The sequence below is a fragment of the Lycium barbarum genome, chromosome 2, assembly GCF_019175385.1.
Source record: "Lycium barbarum isolate Lr01 chromosome 2, ASM1917538v2, whole genome shotgun sequence".
Taxonomy (NCBI): domain Eukaryota; kingdom Viridiplantae; phylum Streptophyta; class Magnoliopsida; order Solanales; family Solanaceae; genus Lycium; species Lycium barbarum.
Window position 1 is genome coordinate 2,508,900 of NC_083338.1, and position 25,324 is coordinate 2,534,223.

Sequence of the window (25,324 nt, forward strand, 5' to 3'; positions counted from 1 at the left end):
GTTTAGTAATTATTAGTTCTCATGGCGCTCCGTGAACAGCATCGTTGCAACTGGGTTGGAACGACAAGCAGCTCTAAATTTGGGCCACATCCTTGGTGCTTGTGTTGTCTTGCTTGGAAGTAAAGTATGAAGATGTGAGTCTTTGTGTACTGCAGTAATATTTATTATTGGTTACCAGGTGATGAAGGACGTCACAAACTTGAGAAGAGGGGCAGAAGAAACAAGATTCAATTTTTTGGGTAAGAAGAATCCAACCAAATCCCTTGATAGAGGTAAGAAGTTTGCACAGTACATCCAATAATATTTTGTAGAATCCAACCAAATCCCTTGATAGAGGTAAGAAGTTTGCACAGTACATCCAATAATATCTTGTAAAATTAGTCCCCCTTTTTATAGTTATTGAGGATGACATTATTGCATGATTGAAACATCACTGTCATTACCGATAGGTTGTATTCAATAAGGTGCCGAAATTACAAAAATGTAACATCGTTAATGGTAATAATTAAGAGTGATGCACAGGAATATGTTGATCCATATGGAGGATTTGTGATGATGAACAAACTCTAATTCTTACAATTTAAAAGAACTTGAAAATCTACTACAAAATTTTAAAGAATAAATTTCTCTTAAGAGTTTCCTCAAAATCTAGCAGATATGATATTACATTCTAATCTTTCAAGGTGATGCTCTTCATCCTTTAAACAACTTCTGCATGTTATTTGTCACGTCTAAGGTATTTTCTGGATTGAAACTTTGGTTAGAAAACTAATATTGAAAGGCAAAGAAATGTTTCTTTTGGTTATATACCAAGAGCATAACTACTTACTCTATCGACGACTAAATCTTTATCCAATTATAAAGTATCACCTATAATTCCTCTGCCATTGAGTTTGTCTTTCGAGCAAGTACTCCAACCTGAGTCCTTGGTTGTAATCTCTATGAAGGTTATTTCTTTCATCTCATATTTGGAGTAGTATTGTTTCTTTAAGATCGTCTATTATTATTTCTTAATAATCACAATATTTATCCGCGATGCCGCAGAATTATTCATGATTTTAAAATTTTAGTTGTTCCGGGTCTGAATTCTGTATATATAGATGCACCATGTGACTTTTTTAACAAGGTCTGATTATATATAAATATTATTATGATTTCCAGCTAAACCATTTTTCACTTTTCGAGGTTTATGACCGCGCGAAGTGCGGGCTAATACACTAGTAATACATATAAAACTATGTGTTGGGTTTTGCAATTCAGTTCTTCTATGGAATATAATATTTATTTTATTGTTCACAACATTTAATATTGAATGTTTAATTATGATAATAGGATATAAGATATTATTCAGTTTTAATAAAATGACACAACATGGTACCAGCATCAATCGTTATGCAAGATTGGAGGATGTTAAAAAAGAGCAAACCATCTTGAAAATATAATTATATCAAGGAACAATGAATAGTATTACGATTGGGGAATGTAAGGAGATAAAATTGATGAAGAGTAAAGATGAATATTTTTATTACAAATATTATGACTATTTGCATTTTATAATATAATTTCTAAGGACCGCGCGAAGCGCGGACACATGTGCTAAAATTGTTTATTACAATTAATTAATTGACCAATAAATCTTAGAAATAATTATTATTTAGCACAACGTGCAAGAGCAACAGACATATCAACAGTGACTCCAAAAAGGAGTGTGAGTATTGCAAGGAAATTAATCAAAAGTGATTCTCCAGAAAATAATGGGAGTTGCATCCATGTGGATTTTTGCATTAATCCAGTCAAAGCTGCAACAATTGTCATGTAGAATATTGCTCTACCACCTGATATGTGCCATGGGAGATTTTCTTTTCTTGTTTCTACTCTAGCGTATGGTAACATGTACATACATAGTCCAATTATCCACTGCAAAGTTAAAATTAAGAATCAAGATTAGAAGAAAATTAAAATGAACAAAACCAATTTAGGGATCTTAACAATTTTAGTCAGTCTATTTATAATAGCGCAGTCGTCGGTTCACTTAGCATAATGTTAGCATGCAATTATACACCAAATATATTAATTATACACTGCATACTAGCTTAAAAAATTAAAAAAAATCAAAGTTACTTTATTGCTCAAGATTGATACTCATATCATGCATGGGGTTGAAGGGGCTTATAAGGATTGATTTATGCAAATGTCCCTTTTCTAGGTCTCTATTTAAATTTTGTCTTTATTTCTTAAAATTGTGCAAATATAACTCTTGCGACTGACTAAATATTATGATTTTGTCTCTATTTTTTAAAATTGTGCAAATATAGCTCTTGCAACTGACAAATTATTAGACTATCGTCTAACATAACTATAGACCTCAAATTTTACCGGGCAGGGATACTTTCGCTATATATATGTGTGTGTATAATTAATACATACCTGCAAAATGTATAGGCAGAAGGTTCCAATGCCTATCCAAGAGTGAAAGCTATACATGTCTGTTAAATTTCTTCCATCATGATACTTGAATGCAGCATGTATCCCAACGATCCCAAGAATAATTGCAGCTAAATGAAGTAAAAAGTGAACTGATTTCTTCCCTTGTCTGTCTCCTCTCACAGTCTTGTATGCCATCAGTGCTGCTCATACAAAACATATCAAAATAAAGGTAAAAACAATTAAAGGCGCGGATTGAGAATTTAAAGTTTATCGGTTTTTGTGACCCCTTGCTTGCCACTGAACCTGCTAACTCATTTATGTTACTGGGTTCGCATCTTATTACATATACAAATTTAGTGAATTGCTCAATACCTATACTGAATCTGGGCTACAGTTACTCAATTATGCCCAATTTGTTCAATAAACTAGCTAGCAATACATGAATGTTTTGGTGAATACTCCCTCAATTCTAGTTAGTGGCAACATTTTTTTTTTAATATGTTTAAAAGAATGACAACTTTCTAAATTTTTTTAATACCCTTAAGGGAAGCTTATATAGCCACATACATGTACAAATTTCAAAAATATTATAATCACACAAATGTTATTGCATGTTTATCACTACAAGTTTCAAAAGTCTTTCTTAAAAAAAAAAAAAATCATGCCTATTTAAACTTTGCAACATAAAATTGAAACGGATGGCGAGTAGTTGCAACATAACTGTTCATACACTATTTTCGACTTACCTATTCTGAAAAGAATTTTATTTTTGCACATTTTTACACTATCAGATTAAGATGACTTATAACAAGAAACAATTGTTTATAATAATGCTTAGCTAATTTGGTAATATAGAAATTACACTATTTAATATATAACTTGTTATAACGGGTTAAAAATGTCGATAGTGCATACCTTCGCCAGACAAGAAAATCACTCCTAAGTACATCAAAAGTGGGTGAACCTGCAGAAAGTAACAGTGGCATTTAACATTAATAAAGTCTAAGACATTTAGCTACTGTTAAGTAATCTCTTGCAATTAAAATTCGATCAATTAAAGATCAAGGTATATCTATAGTATATACATACATTAAATATCTTATCAGGATCGTATGAATCAAGATCAACGCCTTCACGATAATGCAGCAGCCAAACAAACATAAGAATCATAGCTATAACACCAAAAATGTGTGCCAAAATTGTTATCCTTGAAGCCAGTGGATAATATGGGTATGGTTCCAAACGACGCATGGCTTGTAAGAGGCAAAAGTAAAATAAAATGGAATGTGGATGAAGAAGAAAGAAGAGAAAATTAAATTTGAGTTAGATTTTTTTTTTTTTTTTTTTATAAGCTTGACATTTTTGGTGTATGATTTGACAACAATATATATATATATATATATATATATATATATATATAGAAAGCTAGGATAAATGGGTAAAAATTAAAGAGGAGAGGATATATACTTTGTTTAAAGTTGTTTAATTTGCTTCTTATGAAAGTTTGGTATATCTTTTCTTTTAACTTTGTGCATTGGCAAAGCATAAAGCCAGCTCTTGTAGGCCTATTGCTTGATAAACAACGTTATTTTATGAAGGAGGCAATTTTTTTTTTGTTTTGTTTTTTTGCATTTATATTTTTTCATGTTTTCAGTTACTTTTGTTTTCTCACTTTTTTCTTCTTCTCATCCTATGTTAACTTTTTGAAATATACATCTTCAATTTCTAACAAAAGGTGTGCGCGAGATTGTTCGTAAATGGTGTCAATATTTGATTAGTCTTCACTAATATTACTTCAAAATAGTTTCAGGTAGATAATTTCCTTTATGAAAAAATTCGATAAAAGACACCCAAAATCGGTAAAAGATAAAAAGAAGTATAATGCAAAGAAAAACATTCACGCATATTGATGTTAGAGATATTTTATGTCTTTCTTCCTCATAGGGAGATAGATCGCTTCATCAACGAACCAATGGAACCTTTTGTTATAGACAATGTCATTTTTTAATATTTATACCTAATATTTTTATTTTTCTTATCATATATTTTTTAATTTTTTAAAAAAAAAAAATCAAAGGGCAAAGTAAACCCAGCCCTGTTTGTATGGTGAATCTTGCTTAAACATTTATAATTAAAATTCTCTTTATAGATGAATTGCACAAGAGAGAACTGTTAGATAAGAAAAGGAAATCGAAGGAGAAAGTGAACAGAAAATAGAGCAAAAGAGATGAAAAACTGCTGCAATTCTTTTTATTTTTGATGCATAACTTAAGCGAACAACACTGCCTATAAATAGGCTTACAATGAAACTGGAAATACTAAAATTTAGGTTCACTAACCCACTAATTTGCTAATTATCTGCAGCAATATCTAATCTTGCTTAAATAAAGGAAACTAACTAACAAACTCCTGAAGACTTGATCAAATATTTTTGAATCACTTCTCAACACTCCCCCTTGATTCAAACTTGCAAACTCCAAGTTGACCTCTGAAGAACTCGTGCTTTGCTTGCGGAAGTGACTTTGTGAAGATGTCTGCTGCTTGCTCATTCGTATCGCATGCCTTCAAAGTAATTTCTCCGGTAGAAAAGACTTCGAATATAGTGATAGCGAATATCAATGTGTTTTGTCCTACTGTGAAATGCTGGCTTCTTCGTCACCGCATTAGCAGATGTATTGTCACAAAAGATCTCCATTGCACCAGCTTGTTTCTAATTAAAATATGCAACAAGTCTCCTCAACCAAACTGTTTGACAAGCTGCTAAAGTTGCTGCAATATATTCAGCCTCTGAAGTTGATAAGGCCACCACTTCCTGCTTCTTTGAACTCCATGAAATTGCTCCAGATCCAAGATTAAACAAGAAACCCGATGTGCTCTTTCTATCATCAATGCTACCTGCCTAGTCACTATCAGTAAAGCCAGTTAAAATGAAATTTGTTACTTTAGAATACCAAATTCCATGATCTGTTGTCCCTGCGATATATCTCAATATTCTCTTTGCAGCTCCAAGGTGAAGCTTGCTTGGACTATGCATAAATCTAGACACTACTCCAACAGAGAAAGCAATATCTGGCCTTGTATGAGACAAGTAGTTTAAACCACCAACAAGACTTCTAAAATAAGTTGCATTATCCATTTCAGTACCATCATCATGACACAACTTCTCATTGATATTCATCGGCGTAGCAACAACTTTACAATTTACCATGTTAAACTTTTTCAAAAGATCTGTTGCATATTTTCATTGTGAAAGGAGTATGCCATCCATTCCTTGTTTCACCTCAAGACCAAGAAAATAATGCAATAGACCCAAATCAGACATCTCAAAATTCTTCATCATGCAATTTTTAAATTCAGCAATGATAGTCTCATTCAAACCCATATATATCATATCATCAACATAAAGACATACCACCAAAAAATCATTTTTTTCCTTTTCGTTTTATATAAAGAGTAGGCTCATTGTTACTCCTTTTGAAACCACTCTCCTGAAAATAAGAATCAACTATGCGTGGCAACAGCTTCAGCCCAAAAACACTTTGGTACACCTCTAGAATGCATCATGCTTCTGCCCATCTCGACAACTGTGCGGTTCTTTCGTTCGGCTACACCATTTTGCTCCGGTGTATAAGGTGTTGTGAGCTCCCTGTGTATTCCATTTTCCTCACAGAAGGAGATGAATTCATTTGACATAAACTCACCACCTCTATTTGTTCGAAGAGTCTTGATTCTACATCCACTTTGCCTCTCAACAAAAGATTTAAATTTCTTGAAATTCTCAAATGTTTCAGATTTAAATTTCAAGAAATATATCCAACTCATACGACTATAATCATCGGTAAAAAGCAGAAAGTATCAACTTCCCCCTAAGGATTGAACACTCATAAGACCGCACAAATCAGCATGTACTAACTCAAGACAAACAGAAGCTCTCCAAGACTTGCCTACGGGAAAAACCTTTTTACTTTGTTTTCCATAAACACAACTTTCACAAAAATCAAGATTCTCAACTTTTGGCAATCCAAAAATCATTTCCTTTTGGCTTAATAACTTCAGCCCGTTAACATTTAAATGCCCATAACGCAAATGCCACAATCTAGTTTCATTATCTCCACAAGCGACCATAAGACACTTCTCAACCATTGAAACTTCTAAAGGAAACATTTTATTATTAGTCATTGGAACTTTAGCAATGGTTTGCCCAGATTTCTTACTTCTAATAGTGCAAAAACCATCATCAAAAGAAATTGAGTATTCCCTAACCATTAGTTGTCGCTAAGAAAATTATGAGATAGACTAGGAACAAACATCACATCTTCTAAAATCTTGGCATTACCTTGGCTGGTCATAATGCTAACAGTACCTTTGCCTTCAACTTAGATCTTTTTGTTGTCTCCTAGCCTCACGTCTAATTTTTTGGACTCATCAAGCTCGTTGAATAATGGTCTTGTCCCAGACATATGATTGGAACATCCGCTGTCCAAAATCCAAACATCGTTAGGAATCTATTTTCACAATAAAGGGCCATAAACAACTTACTTTCATGATCATATTTCTCTGCAAAACTTGCTTGGTTATTCTCATCCTTCTGCTTTTGCCAACAATAAGCTTCCTTATGACCTGGTTTTCTGCAATAGTTGCACAGAAATGTCCTAGTTTTCTTCTCTTCATTTGATCCTCCTCTATCTCGACCTCTTCCTTGGCCTCTTCTATGACCTCTTCCACGGAAACCACCACTGTCACGACCACGATTAGAAAAACTTTCTAGCTTATCTTTCTGATGAATGGACTCCCCCTTCACCTGAAATGCCTTTTCTTCATTTTTTTCATGTAACCTTAGGAGACTTTCTTCATGAGTTTGTAAAGAACTCATTAGCTCATCAAACGAATAATCAGATAAGTCATGAGATTCCTCAATCGTAGCAACAATATGTTCAAACTTTGGAGTAAGACTCCTTAAAACTTTTGCAACAATAGTTTCTTCAGATATATCTTCACCATAAGACTTCATTTGATTAACAAGAGAAGAAACTCTAGACAAATAAGTTTGAACAGATTCATTACTTTTCATAGAAAGAGTTTCAAAGTCACGACGGTAAGTCTGCAATTTTGTCGTAATCACTTTAGCTGAACCTTGAAATTCCTTCTTCAAAATATTCCATGCCTGCGAAGACGTAGTTGCTACTGAAATTCTTGAAAACATTGCATCATGGACTGCTTGTTGAATGAAGAACAAAGCTTTAGCATCCTTCTTTTTTGTCACTTTCAGTTTTTCTGCCTCTTCGTCAGAGCCTGCTTGATCCACAAATCCTGCTTCCACCAGCTCCCAAACCCCTTGTGATTTGGAAAGAGTTTCCATTTTGATACTCCAAAACTCATACTTTTCACCAGTGAAAATTTGCATGAGTGGCTGTGAAGATGATGAAATACCATTCACTGCCATTTTTCTTTTTGCTGTCACATTTCCTCTCTTGTTTCTCTCAAATACTCAATTGATGTAAACCTCACGATTCACTCAATTTTTAAAAAGAACCTGGCTCTGATACCATATTTGTTAGATAAGAATAGGAAATCGAAGGAGAAAGTGAACAGAAAATAGAGCAAAAGAGATGAAAAACTGCTGCAATTCTTTTTATTTCTGATGCATAACTTAAGCGAACAAGACTGCCTATAAATAGGCTTATAATGATACTGGAAATACTAAAATCTAGGTCCACTAACCCACTAATTTGCTACTAGGTCCACTAACCCACTAATTTGCTAATTATCTGCAGCAATATCTAATCTTGCTTAAATAAAGGAAACTAACTAACAAACTCCTGAAGACTTGGTCAAATATTTTTGAATTACTTCTCAACAAGAACAACAGAGAATCAGAAAAGCAAATGCAAAAGAAGAATATGTAAGACAAAAGTATCTGACACATATATATGACATGATAAAAAGTTTTGTTTTGTGCAAACATTTTAGACCCGCCTTGAATTAGAATTCTCAACACAAATACTGAAGTATTATATAATTATTGATAGCCAAATTACAATTGCAACACTTAAACAATTGATTAGAAATAACAAGTAACTACGGATAGAGATAAGAATGGAGACGAGAAGTTAGAACTCAGAGAAAGAGAATGAGAGAATACAGGTACTTCATAAGTCATAACTATTTGCATAATCCTTCTTTCCCTTCTTTCTAACTTCTAGTCCCTTTCAGCAATTGCTAATTGGGCCTAGATCTCACATAAAAACTTTCAACATTTTACTCGGTCTAATAATCTCAACTGGATCGGTCTTATTTATCAATTCTAGCCCATAGACCCTTATGGATCCAACTTGGTTCACAACACGCCCCTTGTTAAAAGGGATAAAAATTGGTCAAGTTCACCAACCTCTATGAAGTATTCCCTCCAAGGAATAATATATTAGTGATGATATGAATTTACAAGTGCTCCCATATGAAAATTACAACCAACCCTTAGATTTCTAATGTTTTATCGGTAAGGTTGAGTAGAGTCTAGAATTTTGTAAATTATCATAATGAAAAATTTATAAGAAAAAGTTAGATTACAGTCTAAAAATTTGTAAGTTATTACAAATGTTAGACGATAGTCCTATGTTTTGCCTGTAAGATTGAGCAACATCAAATCCGAGTCTAACGTATTTCCGGAAGAATAATTTCCTAAGAACTATATTTTCACAATTTTAAAAAATGGGGACAAAATTAAAATAGTTACCTACAAAAGATATTTGCATAAATCAAACCCCACAAAAATCTGTTATATATGTAGAACTAAAGATCAATTATAAAAACACACAAAATAGAAATAAATTTATAAAAAGTTACAAAATTTTCAATTAAAAACATGAGCTTAAAACTTTAAAGCCTACGCGTAAGGTTCGTGTACAAACAACGTAATTATATTTACCTGAAAAACGAGTCCGTGTAAACAAAAATGATAAACACAAAGAATAACACCACAAAAAAAACAAATTAAAGAAAATTAGTAGAGTTTAGTCCTTTTACCTTTTATGTTTGATAAATATCATCTCTATATTTTGTGGACTGATGAAAGAACCCCTTCAACTTGTGGATTAAGGTGGAACTATTAAGGTTATACAAAAGTTAATTATTTTAACGTATAGCCACTTGAATAATAAGCCTCAAACACTCCTCTTTCATAAGACGTATTTCATTCTTGAAAAGTGAAAAAAAAAAACATTTTCTAAGAGAAGAAATCTGCCTTCTCTAAACTAGTGCTAACATGAAACAAGAAAAGAAAATAAACTTCAAAAATGAATGAATTATATCAAAACAAAATGATAATTTCACGTAGTAGTTGTGATAATTACGAACAAGGTAGGTGTGTGACAAAATCAAGATTTAGTGAGACGTAGAATTTGGATTAAATCACAATTGTGGACATATAAAAAGATTGCAGGAATTATTTACATAAGTAACAAAATTACTTATACAGTTATTTCTTTATTAGATAAGAAATAAGTACTAAATTTTTATGGGTTCTGCAACATAATACTTTATGTTGGTTTTGATGGAAAACTTGATGATATTACTCTTTTAACTCCAAAGTTGCCAAGTTGGAAAGTCATACCCACTTTTTTTTTAAAAAGGGGACTGATACGTGATAAATAAAACTTATAGGGGGAAAATGTACTTAGACCAAACAAATAAAAACTGATCAAACAATGAACGTTAGTATTAATCGTCTTCTCAATTAGTCAGGTCAGACCGACCTCGTTTTTCTCATTCTCTCGTCAAAATCAAACTCATTGATTCTTTTTATTTGTCTTTTTTTGTTTTTCCATTCAACATCCATACACGATATCGGGTCTCGTCATGTAAGGTTCATTAAAAAGATAGTGTTCCTTGTAAGAATTTTTTTCTATTTATAGGATTTTTTTTCTATTCATAGGATTCGAATTCGAGACTTTTGTCAAGGGCGGAGGTAGAAGCGTACGGAGAAAGATCCAATATTTAAAGTTGATGAGCTTTTACAATGATTAAAGTTAATATATGGTATAATAGTAATTGAGTTCCTACTCCCATATCTATAGATAAAATTAGTGAATTTTTTTTAATGTATAAACAAAATTTGACAAAAACTACATATTCACATGAACTGGTAACTTAAAAGCCAGCTCCATTCTAGGGGCGAAAGGGGTTCATCCGGACCTCCTTCGTCGGAGAATCGCACTCTATGTACAAGATTAAAAAAGATCGGTATATATAATAGATGATGAATTCCTAGGAAAAATTTATTCATGTCACTGGATGAGGAATCTTATCCATCATACTGAAATCTTTAGTAGTTGTTATTTTAATCATTTTTTGAATTAATTCTTATTCCTAACTCCCCAAGTCTAATAAGCCCCACTTCTTGGTCCCCATATTTTGGGTTCCCTTTTACCAAGTCATATCTTTCATATTACATGGTCAATATTCAAGTCCTCGTTTCCCCCCTCTCACTCGAACACGTTCTTGAACGTTTCTTATTTTTATTATTGGACTAATTTAAACATACTTGAAAGTTTGAATTGAACCGCGTGACATCAATCAAATATGCTACTAAGTCACCACTTATATATACACATACACATACCACTATTTAAGTCCCATTCCTAATCAAACAACAACAACAACAACAAAACTCATAAATTTCCTTTCAAGATTATACTAAAGTTTGAGTCTTTTTTTCTTGTGTAGCAAATTATGATTTCAGCATGGAGAAAAAAGAGAACAGAAAAAAGGGTCACAAAGAGAGGATTAATGAAGAAAACAAAGACGGAGTTAGTGATTCCAAGCCAATTTACATGTCCAATTTCACTAGACTTAATGAAAGATCCAGTGACATTATCAACAGGGATCACATATGATCGAAAAAACATCGAAAAATGGATTAATGAATCTGGGAAGAATCAAACATGTCCCATCACAAATCAAGAATTGAAGTGTGACATTGAGCCTGTTTTAATTCCAAATCACAACATTAGGAAAATGATCCAACAATGGTGTGTCGAAAACAAGGAACATGGTATCGACAGGATTCCAACGCCAAGAATCCCCGTTTCATCAACCGATGTTACTGAAATGCTCGCAAAAATAACAAATTCGAGCAAATTAGAGATGCAAGACTCTAATATGTGCAAAGAATTAGTCATCAAAGTGAAGAATTTGGTGAATGAAAGTGATCGAAACAAACGTTGTTTTGCCACCAATGGCACAACAAAGGTGTTATCAGCTGCATTTCTTGAATTTTCGGAGGGGAAGAATATGACAAATGCATCAACAGGAGAAGTGATTTTGTCAACTCTGACATTATTTTTGCCTTTGGATGTTAAGTCCAAGTCAATTCTTGGGTCGATTTCATCGTTATATTTCTTAGCATGGTTCTTGAATAATGGGAGTTTATCAAGCAGGAGAAACGCGGTTTTCGTGCTAAGAGAAATCCTGAAAATGGAGGAACCTGACAAAGTTGAAACCTTGTTGAAAATTGAAGGTGCATTAGAAGGCTTAGTTAACTTAGTGAAAGAACCAATTTGTCCTACTACTACAAAAGCTTCATTATTAGCAATTTATCACATGGTTAATTCATCATCACAAGCATCAAAATCAAGATTTGTTGATGTGGGGTTAGTTGAATTGTGTCTAGAAGTTCTTGTAGATTGTGACAAGAGCATATGTGAAAAAGCATTAGGTGTTTTGGATGGGATTTTGAGCTATGAAGAAGGGAGAAAAAGGGCTTATAGTTATGCACTAACTGTGCCTGTTTTGGTCAAGAAATTGCTTAGAGTCTCAGATTTGGCTACTGAGTTTTCAGTTTCAATTTTGTGGAAGATTTGCAAGAATGAAAAAAGGGAAAATAATGAAGGTTGTGTTCTTGTTGAAGCACTTCAAGTTGGTGCTTTTCAAAAGCTTTTGTTGTTGCTACAAGTTGGTTGTAGTGAAACAACAAAAGAGAAAGCTAGTGAGTTGTTGAAGTTGTTGAATGTGCATAGGGATAGAGCAGAATGTGTTGATTCTTTGGACTTCAAGAGTCTCAAAAGGACATTTTGAACCTCAGCTTACCATCAGTGGTGAAGACAGAATTTACACCAAAAGAGTTCAACATCTACTATATATACATAAAAAGAAAGATTGCCTTATATATGTAGTGTGATTATCCGGCGAAGGAGATTCAGATGAATGACCTTTCTGCCCCTGGTTAGATACATGGTTCATTTTTTATTGTAGAAAAGTAAATCTAAAAATAAGGAAAATGTATAGTTCAGATGACACTTTTTTACTATCATTCTATATAAATACATACGTTGATATATTAAGATGCAATATAAATTTACTATGTATTAAATGTTTGTATGGAGGGGTCTTCACTCCAAGTATTGTGTAATGGCCATCTATGTGAGGTTTGTATTTTTGAAACTATAATGATTGTGAATGAATAAGCCCAACTTGTCATCATATTTGTCTTTGAGTGATTTGCATAAATAGGATATTTTGGTTTCATCATTTAAATTTTGACCTCGTTTTGAAATGTTTTACAAAACAAATTCCCAGCCAAAAATCATAAGTGGGCACGAAGTCTTCACGATTCCGATGGATCACCATAAAATTCGTCAAGTTGCCTTGTCAGTAATCGTAGAAAAACTGCACCCCCAAATGTGAGCTCTTATTAAATATTTTTTATTTTTCATGTTAAACTTAGCAATTTGAGTTTGTCAAGGATTTGACGGAGACCAAAAGTGTTCACTTTTGAAAAATTTAAAGGATCATAACTGTTTTGGAGCATATTTAAGTGATCATTTTGAACTTACCACCAAACAATAAGGGATCTTTTTGTCATTTTCTCTAAGTTTTGTCTTGCAAGATAAATCGATTATCTCGTTATGTTAATGTTTTAAAGATTATAACAATTACCAATGAATTATTTTAAAATTTACTTCCAGTGGAAAGTGTTTAATTTCCAAGTAGTACATACAAGTTTTTATGAGTTTGATAAAGATTAGGGACTTGGCAGGAAAAAAAAAATCTAATGAGGTAATCCTCAAAAAGAAAATTAAAAAAAAAAAAAAAAAAAAAAGAAGAAGAAGGATGATAAAGATGACTTGGAAGAAAGTCTTGGGTCAATTTTCTTTACCTACAGCCTTAAATGAATTGAAGTATCAAATTTCTAGTCTAAGTAAAGATTTGATCAAGAATAAATTTCAACAAGAATACTCTGTTCCCCAGAAGGGACCAAATCAATGAAATTAAAAAAGGTGATGGCTTGACCTAGTTGACATATTTGGATGACTAACAATTCAATTTACATAACTTTTTATTGTCCAAGAGGCAAATACTCTCTAATCTCATTTATGTGACGTTATTTGACTGAGAACGAAGTTTAAGATTTTTTTTTTTTAAATTGTGATTTAAAACAAGTCATAGATTTTAATGTTGTTATAGATCTGTCTTATTCAGAAGAAAATGAAAAGTTTACAATTGAATTGTTTATAAATATAGAACAGTGTCACTTTATTAAAAATGAAAGTGCATCATATAAATTGGGACAAAAATATGTTGTCATTTCTACTGCTGATGCAATTTGTCATGTTTATCACTTAACTCTAACTAAGTGATATAATGTAATGTCGAATACGAGTAAATATTTCCCCCACCCCAACCTCTAAGATGTGCCTATATCTCACAGAAGAATTGACATCCAACTTATACATTAGTCATATTCCTATATCAAAGGACAAAAAATAATACTTCTCCCTTTTCTTTTATTTCCTCTATGATTTTTGTCAAAAACTTTAGTAATTTCATAGTATTGTCTAAATACAGGTGATACAATGAGAATAAACACAATATCATATAATGTATGGGTTGTCATATGGTACCATAAAATAACACAAAGAAAGTTAAAAAGTGCATGGAGAATGTCAATCTACCCTTGAATATCTCGTAAACGTCGTTTCTCTCAATGATCCAAATGCCATATGCTTCATATTTAAACAAAAACCTAAAGCATATACCACAACTCATTTCGTTACCCCTTATGTTGGCGTACATCTTTCATCGAAGAATCATACTAAATATACAAAAAATTACACTATGTATATGGGTAAAAGATTACTTTTTTATATATATTTCTTAAACCTTGAACACCCTTAGTGAAATTTTGGTTTCGTTAGCCATGGAGCCACCTTTTATAAGTTCCTACCAATATATAGCTACAAGTTTGCAATTTACAAACTATAGCTACCTTTGCAATTTCGGCTGTATTTCGGTGTTTTTAAATACAACTGTAAGGTTGCTATCCGAAATAAATGTGAAATATACTGAAATACATGTGACATATATCTGACCAAATACACTGAAATACAGTCAAAAATACACGGAAATATAGCCGAAATTACAATTTCTCAAAAAAATAATGTGGCCAGCGGGATTCGAACCTGAAATACAGGTGACATATATCTGACCACCTTTTATATATATTATATATTATATATTATATGTCGTATCCCTTGGCTTCTTTAATTTTGGAATTTCTTTAACAAAATTCTGGTTCCGCCACTGAGCTTCGTCAGTGAATTTCACAACCTCCAACATAAGTACTCCTTCCGATACCTTCCCCTTATCCCCCTTTTCTTCAAATCCATCTGCCAACAAAGAAAATGCATAGAACAATCAAGAAAGTACTCACCTCCCTTAAGGAACACACATGTGTTAGCTATTCAAAAGTTGCAACCATTGGAGGCTTTTGTGACCTTGATCACATTGTGGTGAAAGCCACTTCCCCCGATGACACACCGTTGCCCGATCGATACGTCCTCGAAATCCTCCAAATTTTCGCCATTTGTCCCTCTTCTTTTGGTTCATTCGCACTATCTTTTAGTCGACGTTTTGATACTACACGGTGCTGGAGAGTCGCATTGAAATGCCTCCTCCTCTTCCACCGGCTCCTTAAAACCTTGCCTTATACTAGCCCTTTTCGCGAAGAACTCTTGTTAGCAAGATCAAACAGTTTGATGTCTCTCTACCCTTGCAAATTCAAGGATCGCTCGTCCTCTTCTTCTCAAGATTATACCAATTTCATTTGGTCATACGCGCGTTTGCTCGATGAGTCCCTCGATTGTTGTGCCACTCAGGAAAAAGCAGTTCACACAAGTAGTCATGAGAACTTTATTGACAAGATGGATGAGGTAAGTCTAATGTTAGAATTCTTGCCTCAATTACAAAGCCTAATAGACAGAATCATGGAGTGCCGGCCAACAGGGAAAGCAACACGTAACGTTTTAGTTCAATCGGTCATGAAACATGTAATTCGCGATAGTTTCACGTGTTACACTAATTTCAGGAAAGAGATTGTTGAGGTACTAGATTGTCTCATACAGTTGCCATATATAAATTGTGCTGCAGCATTTGATATTTACAAGAAGGCAGCAAATCAGGCAAATGAACTTTGTGAATTTTATGATTGGTGCAAGTCTTTGGGGCTATGTGGTATGTATGAGTATCCCTTCATTGACAAAATCCCACAGATACAAATCAGAGCTCTTGAGAACTTCCTCAATGGGATGTGGCAATCGACGGATGATCCGTCCTCTTCAACGTCTGTTTCCCCTCTAACATCAAACGAAGATGGCAGCGATTATAAGCAGAAACGGGTTATCTTGCTTGGACCCTCCAAAAATGTTGTCATACCCTTGTCAGATCACACGCCTGACAGTATCTTTGAAAAGTCCGAACAACATAGGAAACAGGACATGCAATCAATATTTGATAGCCAGTATTCTGTTGCTAAAAAGGGAGATAGTGAAATGCAGCCTTTGATACAATTTGAAGATGACAATCAAGATTGGGAGACCATTTTGGATGCTTCTGTTTCTTTTCAAAGCACAACTTCAAGAACCAATATTAACTTATAAAACAATGTATACCAATATGCAGAGGAATGGAAGGGCCAGCAGAAAAATGGCTGGGAAATACAAGTGTATCAGCCAAATAGTGCTCCTCTTCAAAGTGGAACATATCCATCTAATCCCATCTATCCATGGGGCATATGAGACATTTCTAGTTGAAAAGTAGTACATTTTAGCTTTCATTACAAAGTTTTCCAAATAAGTAGATGATCAATAAGTTTTCATTTACGGTTTGTTGAGTTTCCCTCATCGGCTCCTACGTACGTAATGGGAATGTCTCTTTATCTTGTTTTTGACAATCTTGCATCTTGAGCTAGCTTTTGAGATTGAGTAATACCTAAAGTTCATTTCTTTACCGGGATAAAAAAAAAAAAGTACGGAACTCAATTTTCTTGTACATTACCCTAAGGGTGTCAACCGGTTTGAACCGGAATCGGACCGGTAGCCGGTTATAAAACCGGCTGGTTTCCGGTCTAAATCCGGAACCTGCCACTGGTTCCGGTTTACCGGTTAAAAACCCGAAACTGAAACCGGTCCGGTTCAAACGTCCAAAACCTCTTTTTTTTTGTATAGTATATATATATTATAGTATTTATTAGTATATTGTAGGTATATTTATATATGTTATATAAGTTTATAAGTAAAGTTTAAATATTTACTGACTAACAGGCTAATAGCAAGTCAGCAATACATCATATACGTGTGTGTATATATATATATATATATATATATATATATATATATATATATATATATATATATATATATATATATATATATATATAAGTTATATAACCTAACTTATATTACATATACCTAAGTATATTGATATATTAGTGTATTTTAGTTATTTTTCAAGTATATAACTTTCTAGTTTTTAATTTAAGTAGATGTATATTATAAGTATATTTTAGGTATATTCCTAACTTAATATAAGTAAAAATATGAACACAAGTAAATAGAAGAAAGATCAATGAGCCATACATTTTATTCATTCTTGGATAACATTTATTTGCAAGTTGTAGTTTCTTTTTAACTTGCAAATAATACATGAGTTGCAAAGAAATAGTAAAATAATAAAATCACGAATTCTCAATCATTTGGTTAATTTCCCCCATATCATATTCGGTCATGGAGGTATTTTCAAAGTCTTCCATTTGGTCCGGTCCACTGCTATCAGATCTTCAATCTCTTCCTCTTCGTCTTCCTCCGCTTTTAAGTTTTGGTTGCGTCGCTCCGATCTAATCCAATCGCGAATGCACACTAGTACTTGCAAGCTAAAGCCGGATAATGAGTGTCTATGGTCTCCAATTTGTTATCTTCCCTGGCTAAATGCATTCTCCGAAGCCACGGTTGATACTTGAGCCGTAAGGATATCTCGAGCCATTCTTGAGAGTATCGGATGACTTGCCTTGTATTTCTTCCACCATGCTAAGACGTCCAGCTCATCTAGTTCCTTGATATCCACATTTGGCTGCATCAAATAAAAGTGATATTCATCAAAGTTTACATTACAAGAAGGAGTTGGATGTGAATGTAAAACTTTTAAACCCGACAAGCCCTTTTGGCTACTTTGAGAAGTAGTAGGGCGTGGAGCAATGGGTGTAACATGTTCTTCCAAATTAGAATAATGAGTAAAAACTTTTCTAAACTCGTCATCACTAGCGGTTTTGGCTTCAGCTAAAGATGGTTGAACTCCCTCTTCAATTTCTAAAAATGTATAAATTTGACCAACCAATGCTTTAGTATAAGATACTTTTAAACAAGGATTTAAAAGAGAACCCAATATAAATAAAGTTGGGATGGGAAAAAAATACTTCTTAAATTTTGTTGTCATATCAAAAATAGCGGCTTGATAACCGGGTTTATATTTATACTCTTGTAAAATTCTAGCTATTTCCGCTAAGTAGGCTAAAATTCCGGTTACTGTGGGATAGAATTGTTTAAAAAAACAAGAGTTGCATTATAAAAAATTTCTAAGAGTTCAACACATTCCTTAGCATCTTCCCAATCCGTAAAATTTAACCAATCATCACTATTAATATTATATTTGTTGTGAACTTATTGTATGGGAATCCTATACTCATATGGTTGTTGTAGCATAATGTAAGTGTAGTTCCACCTAGTCTCAATTTCTACTTGAATTTTCCTAGGTCTAAGGTTATTTTCCACACAAGCATTCTTAAAATCTCTAATTCTTCCCCTATTAGCATTACAAAAAAGAAACGCAACTGCATCTCTAACTTTTTGAATAGAATCGTCAAAACGCACAAAACCATCTTTAACAATTAAGTTTAAAATGTGATAACTACATCTTACATGAAAAATATTTCTTAGCGGAGGGTTTAGTTCTCTTTTTAAAAGACCAATCGTCTTTATATTATTAGAAGCATTATCTAAAGCAATACAAAGTCTTTTTCTATAAATGTTAAAAAACCTCATAATAGTAGACATTGGATCCGCTAAAAATTTTCCATCGTGACGACCTTTTCCTTCATCATATAAAAAAGCTATAATTCTTTTTTTGCATTACCCAATTGTCATCAACCCAATGACATGTAATAGCAAAATAATTTAACTTGTTAAGACTAAGACTCAAATCAGCGGTAAGACAAACATTACAATTTAAAGAATTTAATACATGGCGCAAATAAAATCTATATTTTTTATACAAATCTATAACATCCGCTCTACAAGTACTTCTAGGAATACCTTCAAATAACAGATTATAACAACGTTGAATGTAAGTAACGAATCCCAAACCCGAAGGAAAGGAAAATGGTAAACAATCATAAGCTACCATTTTAGCTATTTCTACATGCTCTTTTTCTTGTCATGCTTAAAAAATTTACCGGTTCGTGGGTCTGTCATCATTTGAATACCCCCCACATTTGAACTCGTTTGCTCTCCCTACACATCCATATGTTTCTTTCTCGTATGAACATTTAGTGTACCCGTTTCACCATCCTTACTAGTTTCTTGCTTAAAAATAAATATTTGTCCACATAGGGTACATTTAGCTGTTTGGCTTTCCCTATCCTTAGTCATAAATTTTCAAATTTTAGCGGTTGACTTACGAGTTCTAGGCGGTTTGTCTTGTGTATGTGATTGTGCAGGACATGTATCTCCAATGGAATTTTCGGGGGGTTGTGTTTCTTCTTCTTCATCATCATCATCATCAATTTCATTAAAAGTGTCGGTATAATGTTGTTGCATTGCCTCATGACCTAAAAGTGGATTATTTCCACCAATATCAATACCTAAATTAGGTATTTCTTCCACAAATGTTTCCTCATTAAGCCCACGCCTAACAATACCACTACTACCGGCACCACGTCTAAATCTCTTCGCCATTATTAAATAGAATTAATTTAAATCACACTCAAATAAATCACAAGAAAATGAATTGCAACAAATTAAATTGCTAGAATTAAATTGTGTAAATTAAATTACGAAAAATAAAGATAGAGTTGGAACGAAGGTACCAAATTGCCGGACTAATTTCCAACAAAGTGAAGGCGGCTAGAATTGCAAATCCACCAAAGCTACTTCGGATTGTTGCAAAATCACCAACTCCATCAACAATATTATAATTTCCACCGGTTTTACCAGTACTGGTTTCAAAAAAATTGAAACCGGACCAGTATAAAATAAACGATTAACCGGTTCCAGTTTCGATTTTACCGATCCGGTTACCGGTTTGAACCGATAAAGCCAGACCGGTTGACGGGTTTATTTTTAACTACCACTACATAACATTGCTATTGATTCCACCTGTTTTTACTATTTTCAGTTGATGTGACACTAATCTTATCATTTAAAAACTCCAATTAATTTTTTTATCATATTTTTTAAAGTGAAAACTTCTTTAATATTTTACACTATCAATTATTGTGGACTATAGAATGTTTTATGTTATTTTAAAAAAAATTTAACATCATATGTTTAAATTCACAAAGAAAATTAGTTAGTTTGATCGTCGTACTTCGAATTGTATCACATAAAGTGGAATGGAGTATCTAACAACACGTGCGTGAGTGTCCATAAATTGCCTATTCCAATTGGGGTGATCAAAGAAAATAAAAGAATCAGACTAAACGGAAAATCAAACCAAACTTACTTGATAAATCGATCTCTCTTTTAATTTGAATTGGCTTGGTATTATATTATAAGAAAAAACGATAATATTGGCTCGGGGCTCGATCTGATTTTTGACAAACAAAAATCGAATCAAACTGACAACAAGTGTTTATAATTTATAATTTTATATATACCCTTAAACTTGATCTAACCAAATGGTTCAAGAGCTCACGGTTTCTGGAGATTTCTTTCTTTGTACTAATACTACTTTTTAAACTTTAAATAAAAGTTTCTAGCAGTGATGAATTTAGAAAAATTTAACACTAAAGTTTGAAATGAAAAGACGAAGAAATAGTAGGTAAATACAATACAAACGAAATAACAACAATATATTAATAAGACTTTGTGATAGATTGATAATTACTCTTTTATCCTTGATCAGCAATCTCAAATTTAAATCTTTGATATGAAAACGTCTTTGTGAGGGAACTTTTTATTCCTAGTTTGAACTTCTCGGGCGTGAAAGGAGCTGCACTACATATCTAGTTGGCCCGCAATACATCATACATGTGCTGAATACCGGTGAAACCAAAATAAAATATTTTATACTACTATGTTATTGTCAATAATAAGATGAACCATTCCTGTCAGGCTGTCACTCCTTTTTTTTTTTTTTTTTCCTTTTCTGTTATTAGGGTCAGCAAATCTGCTTCAAAGGTAAAAGAACCAAATCTCAGTTAGGACTGTTACCCCTTAATAAATATCTCTCCAACCTCAATTATCGGGTCCCTAATAGTTCCTTCCCACCGACAATGTAAGCCCCCACATATATTGTATTTATATAATGCACCAATTGGTCATCTTCCATTTAAAATATCTAGCTACTATATCAATCAAGATAAAACTTATGTCCTCAAAAAAAAAAAAAAAAAAAAAAAAATCTATAGCTCTCTGTCCCTCCAAAAATCAAATTGAATAACATGACTTCCGTTGAGGAGCAGCGTGTTGTCACAAACAATTGGGAAGTAAACAAAAACCAACTAGAATTGATGCAACAAAAAATATCCCAACCACCTCGGCTCCTAAGCGAATCAGCTGGCCGGAGTTCTTGTTGCATTTTTCGAGTACCTCAAAGTTTCATCAACGTCAATGGTCGAACCTACGAGCCTCAAATAGTGTCGATTGGCCCGTACCACCACGGAAGAGACAACGTCAAGATGATCGAAGAGCACAAGTGGCGAATATTGGACAATCTGCTTAAGAGGACAGAGGAAAAAGGTCTTAACTTAGAGGACTATTTGAAGAATATTCAACCACTAGAAATGAGAGCCAGGGCATGTTACTCTGAATCCATACTTCTTACTAGAGATGAGTTTGTTGAAATGTTGGTTCTTGATGGTTGTTTCATTATTGAACTTTTTAGAAAGATTGGAGGTGTAATCCCAATTGAGAGAGAGGATCCACTTTTCTCTATGGCTTGGATTTACCCTTTTTTATTAAGGGATTTAATTAGACTTGAGAATCAAATCCCATTTTTCATACTCCAATCTTTGTTTGAATTCACCAAGGCCTATGATGAACCATCAACAGCCCCTTCTTTAGCCAAATTAGTCTTAACTTTCTTTAACTTCAAACTACCAAGGTCTAAGGAAGTTTTTGAAAAATTTGGGAATCTTGTAGGGAAACACTTACTTGATTTTCTTAGATCAAGTTACATTTTCAAAGATGATGAAGAGCCCAAAACTAGAAGGATCAATTTGCCTACACATGTCAAGCAATGCATCTCCAAGCTTCGTCACGCCGGGATTAAGCTAAGGCCTGGACAAGAAGAGACATTTTTGGCTATAAAATTCAACAATGGATTCATTGAGATGCCAACAATTACCATAGATGATTTCATGAGCGCATTCTTGATAAATTGTGTGGCATATGAGCAATGTCATGTGGATTGTTCAAAGCACATGACAACCTATGCAACATTGCTTGATTGTTTGGTGAACACACACAAGGATGTTGAGTACTTGAGTGATTGCAACATAATTGAAAATTATTTTGGCACCCATGCTGAAGTTGCTATATTCATAAACAATCTTGGGAAAGAGGTCATGTTTGATATTGACAAGTGCTATTTGTTGGGATTGTTCAATAAGGTGAATGATTATTATATGAAGAGTTGGCATGTTCATTGGGCAAGTTTCAAGAACACTTATTTTAGCTCTCCGTGGTCTTTTGTGTCAGCATTTGCGGCTTTGGTGCTTTTGGCATTGGCTGTTCTCCAGACCCTTTACTCTGTTTTGAGTTATACTAACCCTCCTTCTTAATTGGGACTTGCAAAATTATTTGAAGCTATGTACTGTGGCCTTGGCGTTATTTGAAGCTTTTTGTGCTAGCACGGGCCCAATATTGTAAAAGCTAGAATGGTTAGTTCTGGTTTTTTTTTTTTAAAGTAAAAAGCGGCATCATTCATTTCCATGTTGTCAACTTTAGTGAGAGGCAGCAGCTTCCTTTTCTTCTTCAGTGTGGTATTCTCCTCGGATTCTTCATATTTCTCCACAGGAACTGACGTGTCCTCAACCTTCTCTTCTTTTTTGAAATGAAAGCTTAACCAAAACATCATAGCAGCACAATCACAGCATCATAAAAGTAAAAAAGCGACATCATTCATTCCCTTATTGTCAACTTTAGTGAGAGGCAGCAGCTTCCTTTTCTTCTTCAATCCTAGTGTGGTATTCTTCTCAGATTCCTCATATTTCTCAACAGGAACTGACGTGTCCTCAACATTTCCTGATCCTTAGGTAAGGCAATTGCAACTTGTCACTATTCATCATTCTTTTGCATTGACACCCCATCTCTTGAGGACATGGTTAGTTCTGGTTACATTTGAGATTAAAGTATGTCAAGATATATATACTAACACTATGAAAGGATTTACTCTAGTCGGGTACAATGTTTTCCAAGTTTTCCAAATTGTACAAAAGTTAAAAGAACATCAACTTGTGGATGTTGGATCTTTCCCATGAGACTTTGGGTACTATATACATTTATGAGATGTGTTAGTTGGTACTTTGTTTTTTTTGGTCAATCTCTCCCATCTCCCTCATCGAGAGTGGCAGCATTTTATTACTATTTAATAGTAAATACAGATCAGAAGAGCCATGTAATCTCTCTGCACCAACTAAGAGTCATTTTATTTCTGTGTTAGTTGGTACTAGCTGTGGATAAGCTTTTTTTTGCAATCTTTGTCAAAAGTGTAGGTACGTGTAAAGATGTTTTGTCAGTCTATCTTCCTTGAATAAATAGATTTTTTATGTCAGAATAGATGCAACTTGCAAGAGAGTAGAATTAGTTGGTTCAGTGTACCATTCAAAAAACGGCAGTATATAGCATGCTTCAAAAAGTAAAAATCTAACACTTGAAAAATTATTTGCTAACAATCTTATTGGGAAAGGAATCTAACGCCAAAAGCCTCCTCCTATTCAACCTCTGTATTTCCACACATCTCAACATTAATTTGCAAGGGCGAATTGACGTGTTAATAGAACACGAAGAACGAGTTAGTAGAGTAATACGGAAACGGGGTGTACCATAGAAAGATAGTAACAGAGGCAGAGTCAAGATTTGAAGTAAATGAATTCTGAATTTGTCACCGGACCTATAACCTCGTTTTAGTTATAAATTGTCAATTAAATATTTATATATAGTTAATGAATTTACTACGTAATACAAACACAAAGTCAAAGTAAATAGTTATTGAGTTCGTCCGAACCCTAACCTAATACTATAGACAAGGCTAGTGAAAAGCTAAAAAGGCAAAAAGAATAGCGGATTTAGAATTTTCATTCAGAATGTTCGGAAAAAAAAGTTAAATATACAATGTAATTTTTTGTCGAAGGTGTTCAAAAGTTAATATATGGACATAAACACAGAAAATTTACCCTAAATATACACTGTAATTTTTTTCCAAGAGTGTTCGGGAAAGAACACCCTGACCCCCAAGTAGATCCGCCCCTGACCTTAAGCAACATTACCGCATCGTAAGTAAGGAACTAATCATTTCAATTAATAAGTAATTAATAGAAACTGCTTAATAAACTACTCTGTGTTTTCTCACATTTCAACATTCAATTAGCAAGGGGTATTTGAAGTGTTAATATAAACTCGAAAAACGAGTTAGTAGAGTAATATTGGAATAGAGGCAGAACTAGAAATTGAAGTTAATTGCTTTTGGACTTGCCACCAAATCCATAATTTGTTTTAGTTACTAAGTTATTAATAAATTAGTTATACATATTTAATGATTTTAATAATACAAATACAAAGTTTAAGTTAAAAAAACTATTAAATTCGTCTGAACCCAAACGTAATAGTACAGATAGAGCTAGTGAAAGGTTAAAAAGTTTAAAAGAACTCACCAATTGTTGCGGGGAGGGAATCTACTCTATTTTACACGAATTACACACCTTAAGCAACATTACCACATCGCTAATGAAGAGCTAATATTTTCTATTAGTAAGCAATTAAGGAAGCAAATGAAGCATCGCGCTTTGTAATGTGTACCTGTTAACCAAATGGGTGGAATAAGGTGATGTAACATTGGGGTTGTCTTTAATTTTTGGCTCTCAAATTGCTGGTCTTCAATTTTTGTCCTTCACCTTTGAAGGACAATCCGCGCAAAAAAAATGCGCATCGAGTTGGGCCTTGTTGTTGCCCATGCTCTTTTACGAAGGGTACTGCGTCAGGCTGGTTTCATGGAGCAGCGATAACGTCCTTCTTTGTGCTATGGAAGGATAGGCCAGCTCTAAATGGACATTCACCTTTTTTGTTCACGATAGACGATATAGCTATAACTTTGAGGGCTGATTTACGCAAATATTCTTTTTTAGGCCATCATC

The 25,324-nt window shown here is 33.5% G+C and overlaps 6 protein-coding genes across 6 annotated transcripts; 3 read left to right on the forward strand and 3 right to left on the reverse strand.

The window, feature by feature from the left end:
• Positions 1 to 1,496: 1,496 nt before the first annotated feature.
• Positions 1,497 to 3,811, reverse strand: LOC132625846 (probable transmembrane ascorbate ferrireductase 3). The gene is made up of 4 exons (XM_060340438.1): positions 3,517 to 3,811; positions 3,343 to 3,391; positions 2,428 to 2,627; positions 1,497 to 1,917 (listed from the first exon to the last, which is right to left on the reverse strand). Exons 1-4 carry the CDS (start codon positions 3,676 to 3,678, stop codon positions 1,651 to 1,653), a joined length of 678 nt encoding a protein of 225 aa, XP_060196421.1. The 5' UTR covers positions 3,679 to 3,811; the 3' UTR covers positions 1,497 to 1,650.
• Positions 3,812 to 4,863: 1,052 nt separating this feature from the next.
• On the reverse strand, positions 4,864 to 5,635 carry LOC132624387 (secreted RxLR effector protein 161-like). The gene is made up of 3 exons (XM_060339174.1): positions 5,369 to 5,635; positions 5,174 to 5,326; positions 4,864 to 4,989 (listed from the first exon to the last, which is right to left on the reverse strand). Exons 1-3 carry the CDS (start codon positions 5,633 to 5,635, stop codon positions 4,864 to 4,866), a joined length of 546 nt encoding a protein of 181 aa, XP_060195157.1.
• Positions 5,636 to 5,928: 293 nt separating this feature from the next.
• LOC132624392 (uncharacterized) lies at positions 5,929 to 7,870 on the reverse strand. Its single transcript, XM_060339179.1, has 3 exons — positions 6,967 to 7,870; positions 6,341 to 6,578; positions 5,929 to 6,253 (listed from the first exon to the last, which is right to left on the reverse strand). The coding sequence occupies exons 1-3, from the start codon at positions 7,868 to 7,870 to the stop codon at positions 5,929 to 5,931; spliced, it is 1,467 nt and encodes a 488-aa protein (XP_060195162.1).
• Positions 7,871 to 11,071: 3,201 nt separating this feature from the next.
• Positions 11,072 to 12,760, forward strand: LOC132625844 (U-box domain-containing protein 21-like). Its single transcript, XM_060340437.1, has one exon. The coding sequence runs from the start codon at positions 11,155 to 11,157 to the stop codon at positions 12,496 to 12,498; it is 1,344 nt and encodes a 447-aa protein (XP_060196420.1). The 5' UTR covers positions 11,072 to 11,154; the 3' UTR covers positions 12,499 to 12,760.
• A 2,344-nt stretch (positions 12,761 to 15,104) lies between these two features.
• LOC132624399 (putative clathrin assembly protein At2g25430) lies at positions 15,105 to 16,358 on the forward strand. The gene has a single exon (XM_060339186.1). The coding sequence runs from the start codon at positions 15,105 to 15,107 to the stop codon at positions 16,356 to 16,358; it is 1,254 nt and encodes a 417-aa protein (XP_060195169.1).
• Positions 16,359 to 21,148: 4,790 nt separating this feature from the next.
• LOC132625847 (UPF0481 protein At3g47200-like) lies at positions 21,149 to 22,949 on the forward strand. The gene has a single exon (XM_060340439.1). It carries the CDS (start codon positions 21,413 to 21,415, stop codon positions 22,751 to 22,753), a length of 1,341 nt encoding a protein of 446 aa, XP_060196422.1. The 5' UTR covers positions 21,149 to 21,412; the 3' UTR covers positions 22,754 to 22,949.
• The last annotated feature ends 2,375 nt before the right edge of the window (positions 22,950 to 25,324 follow it).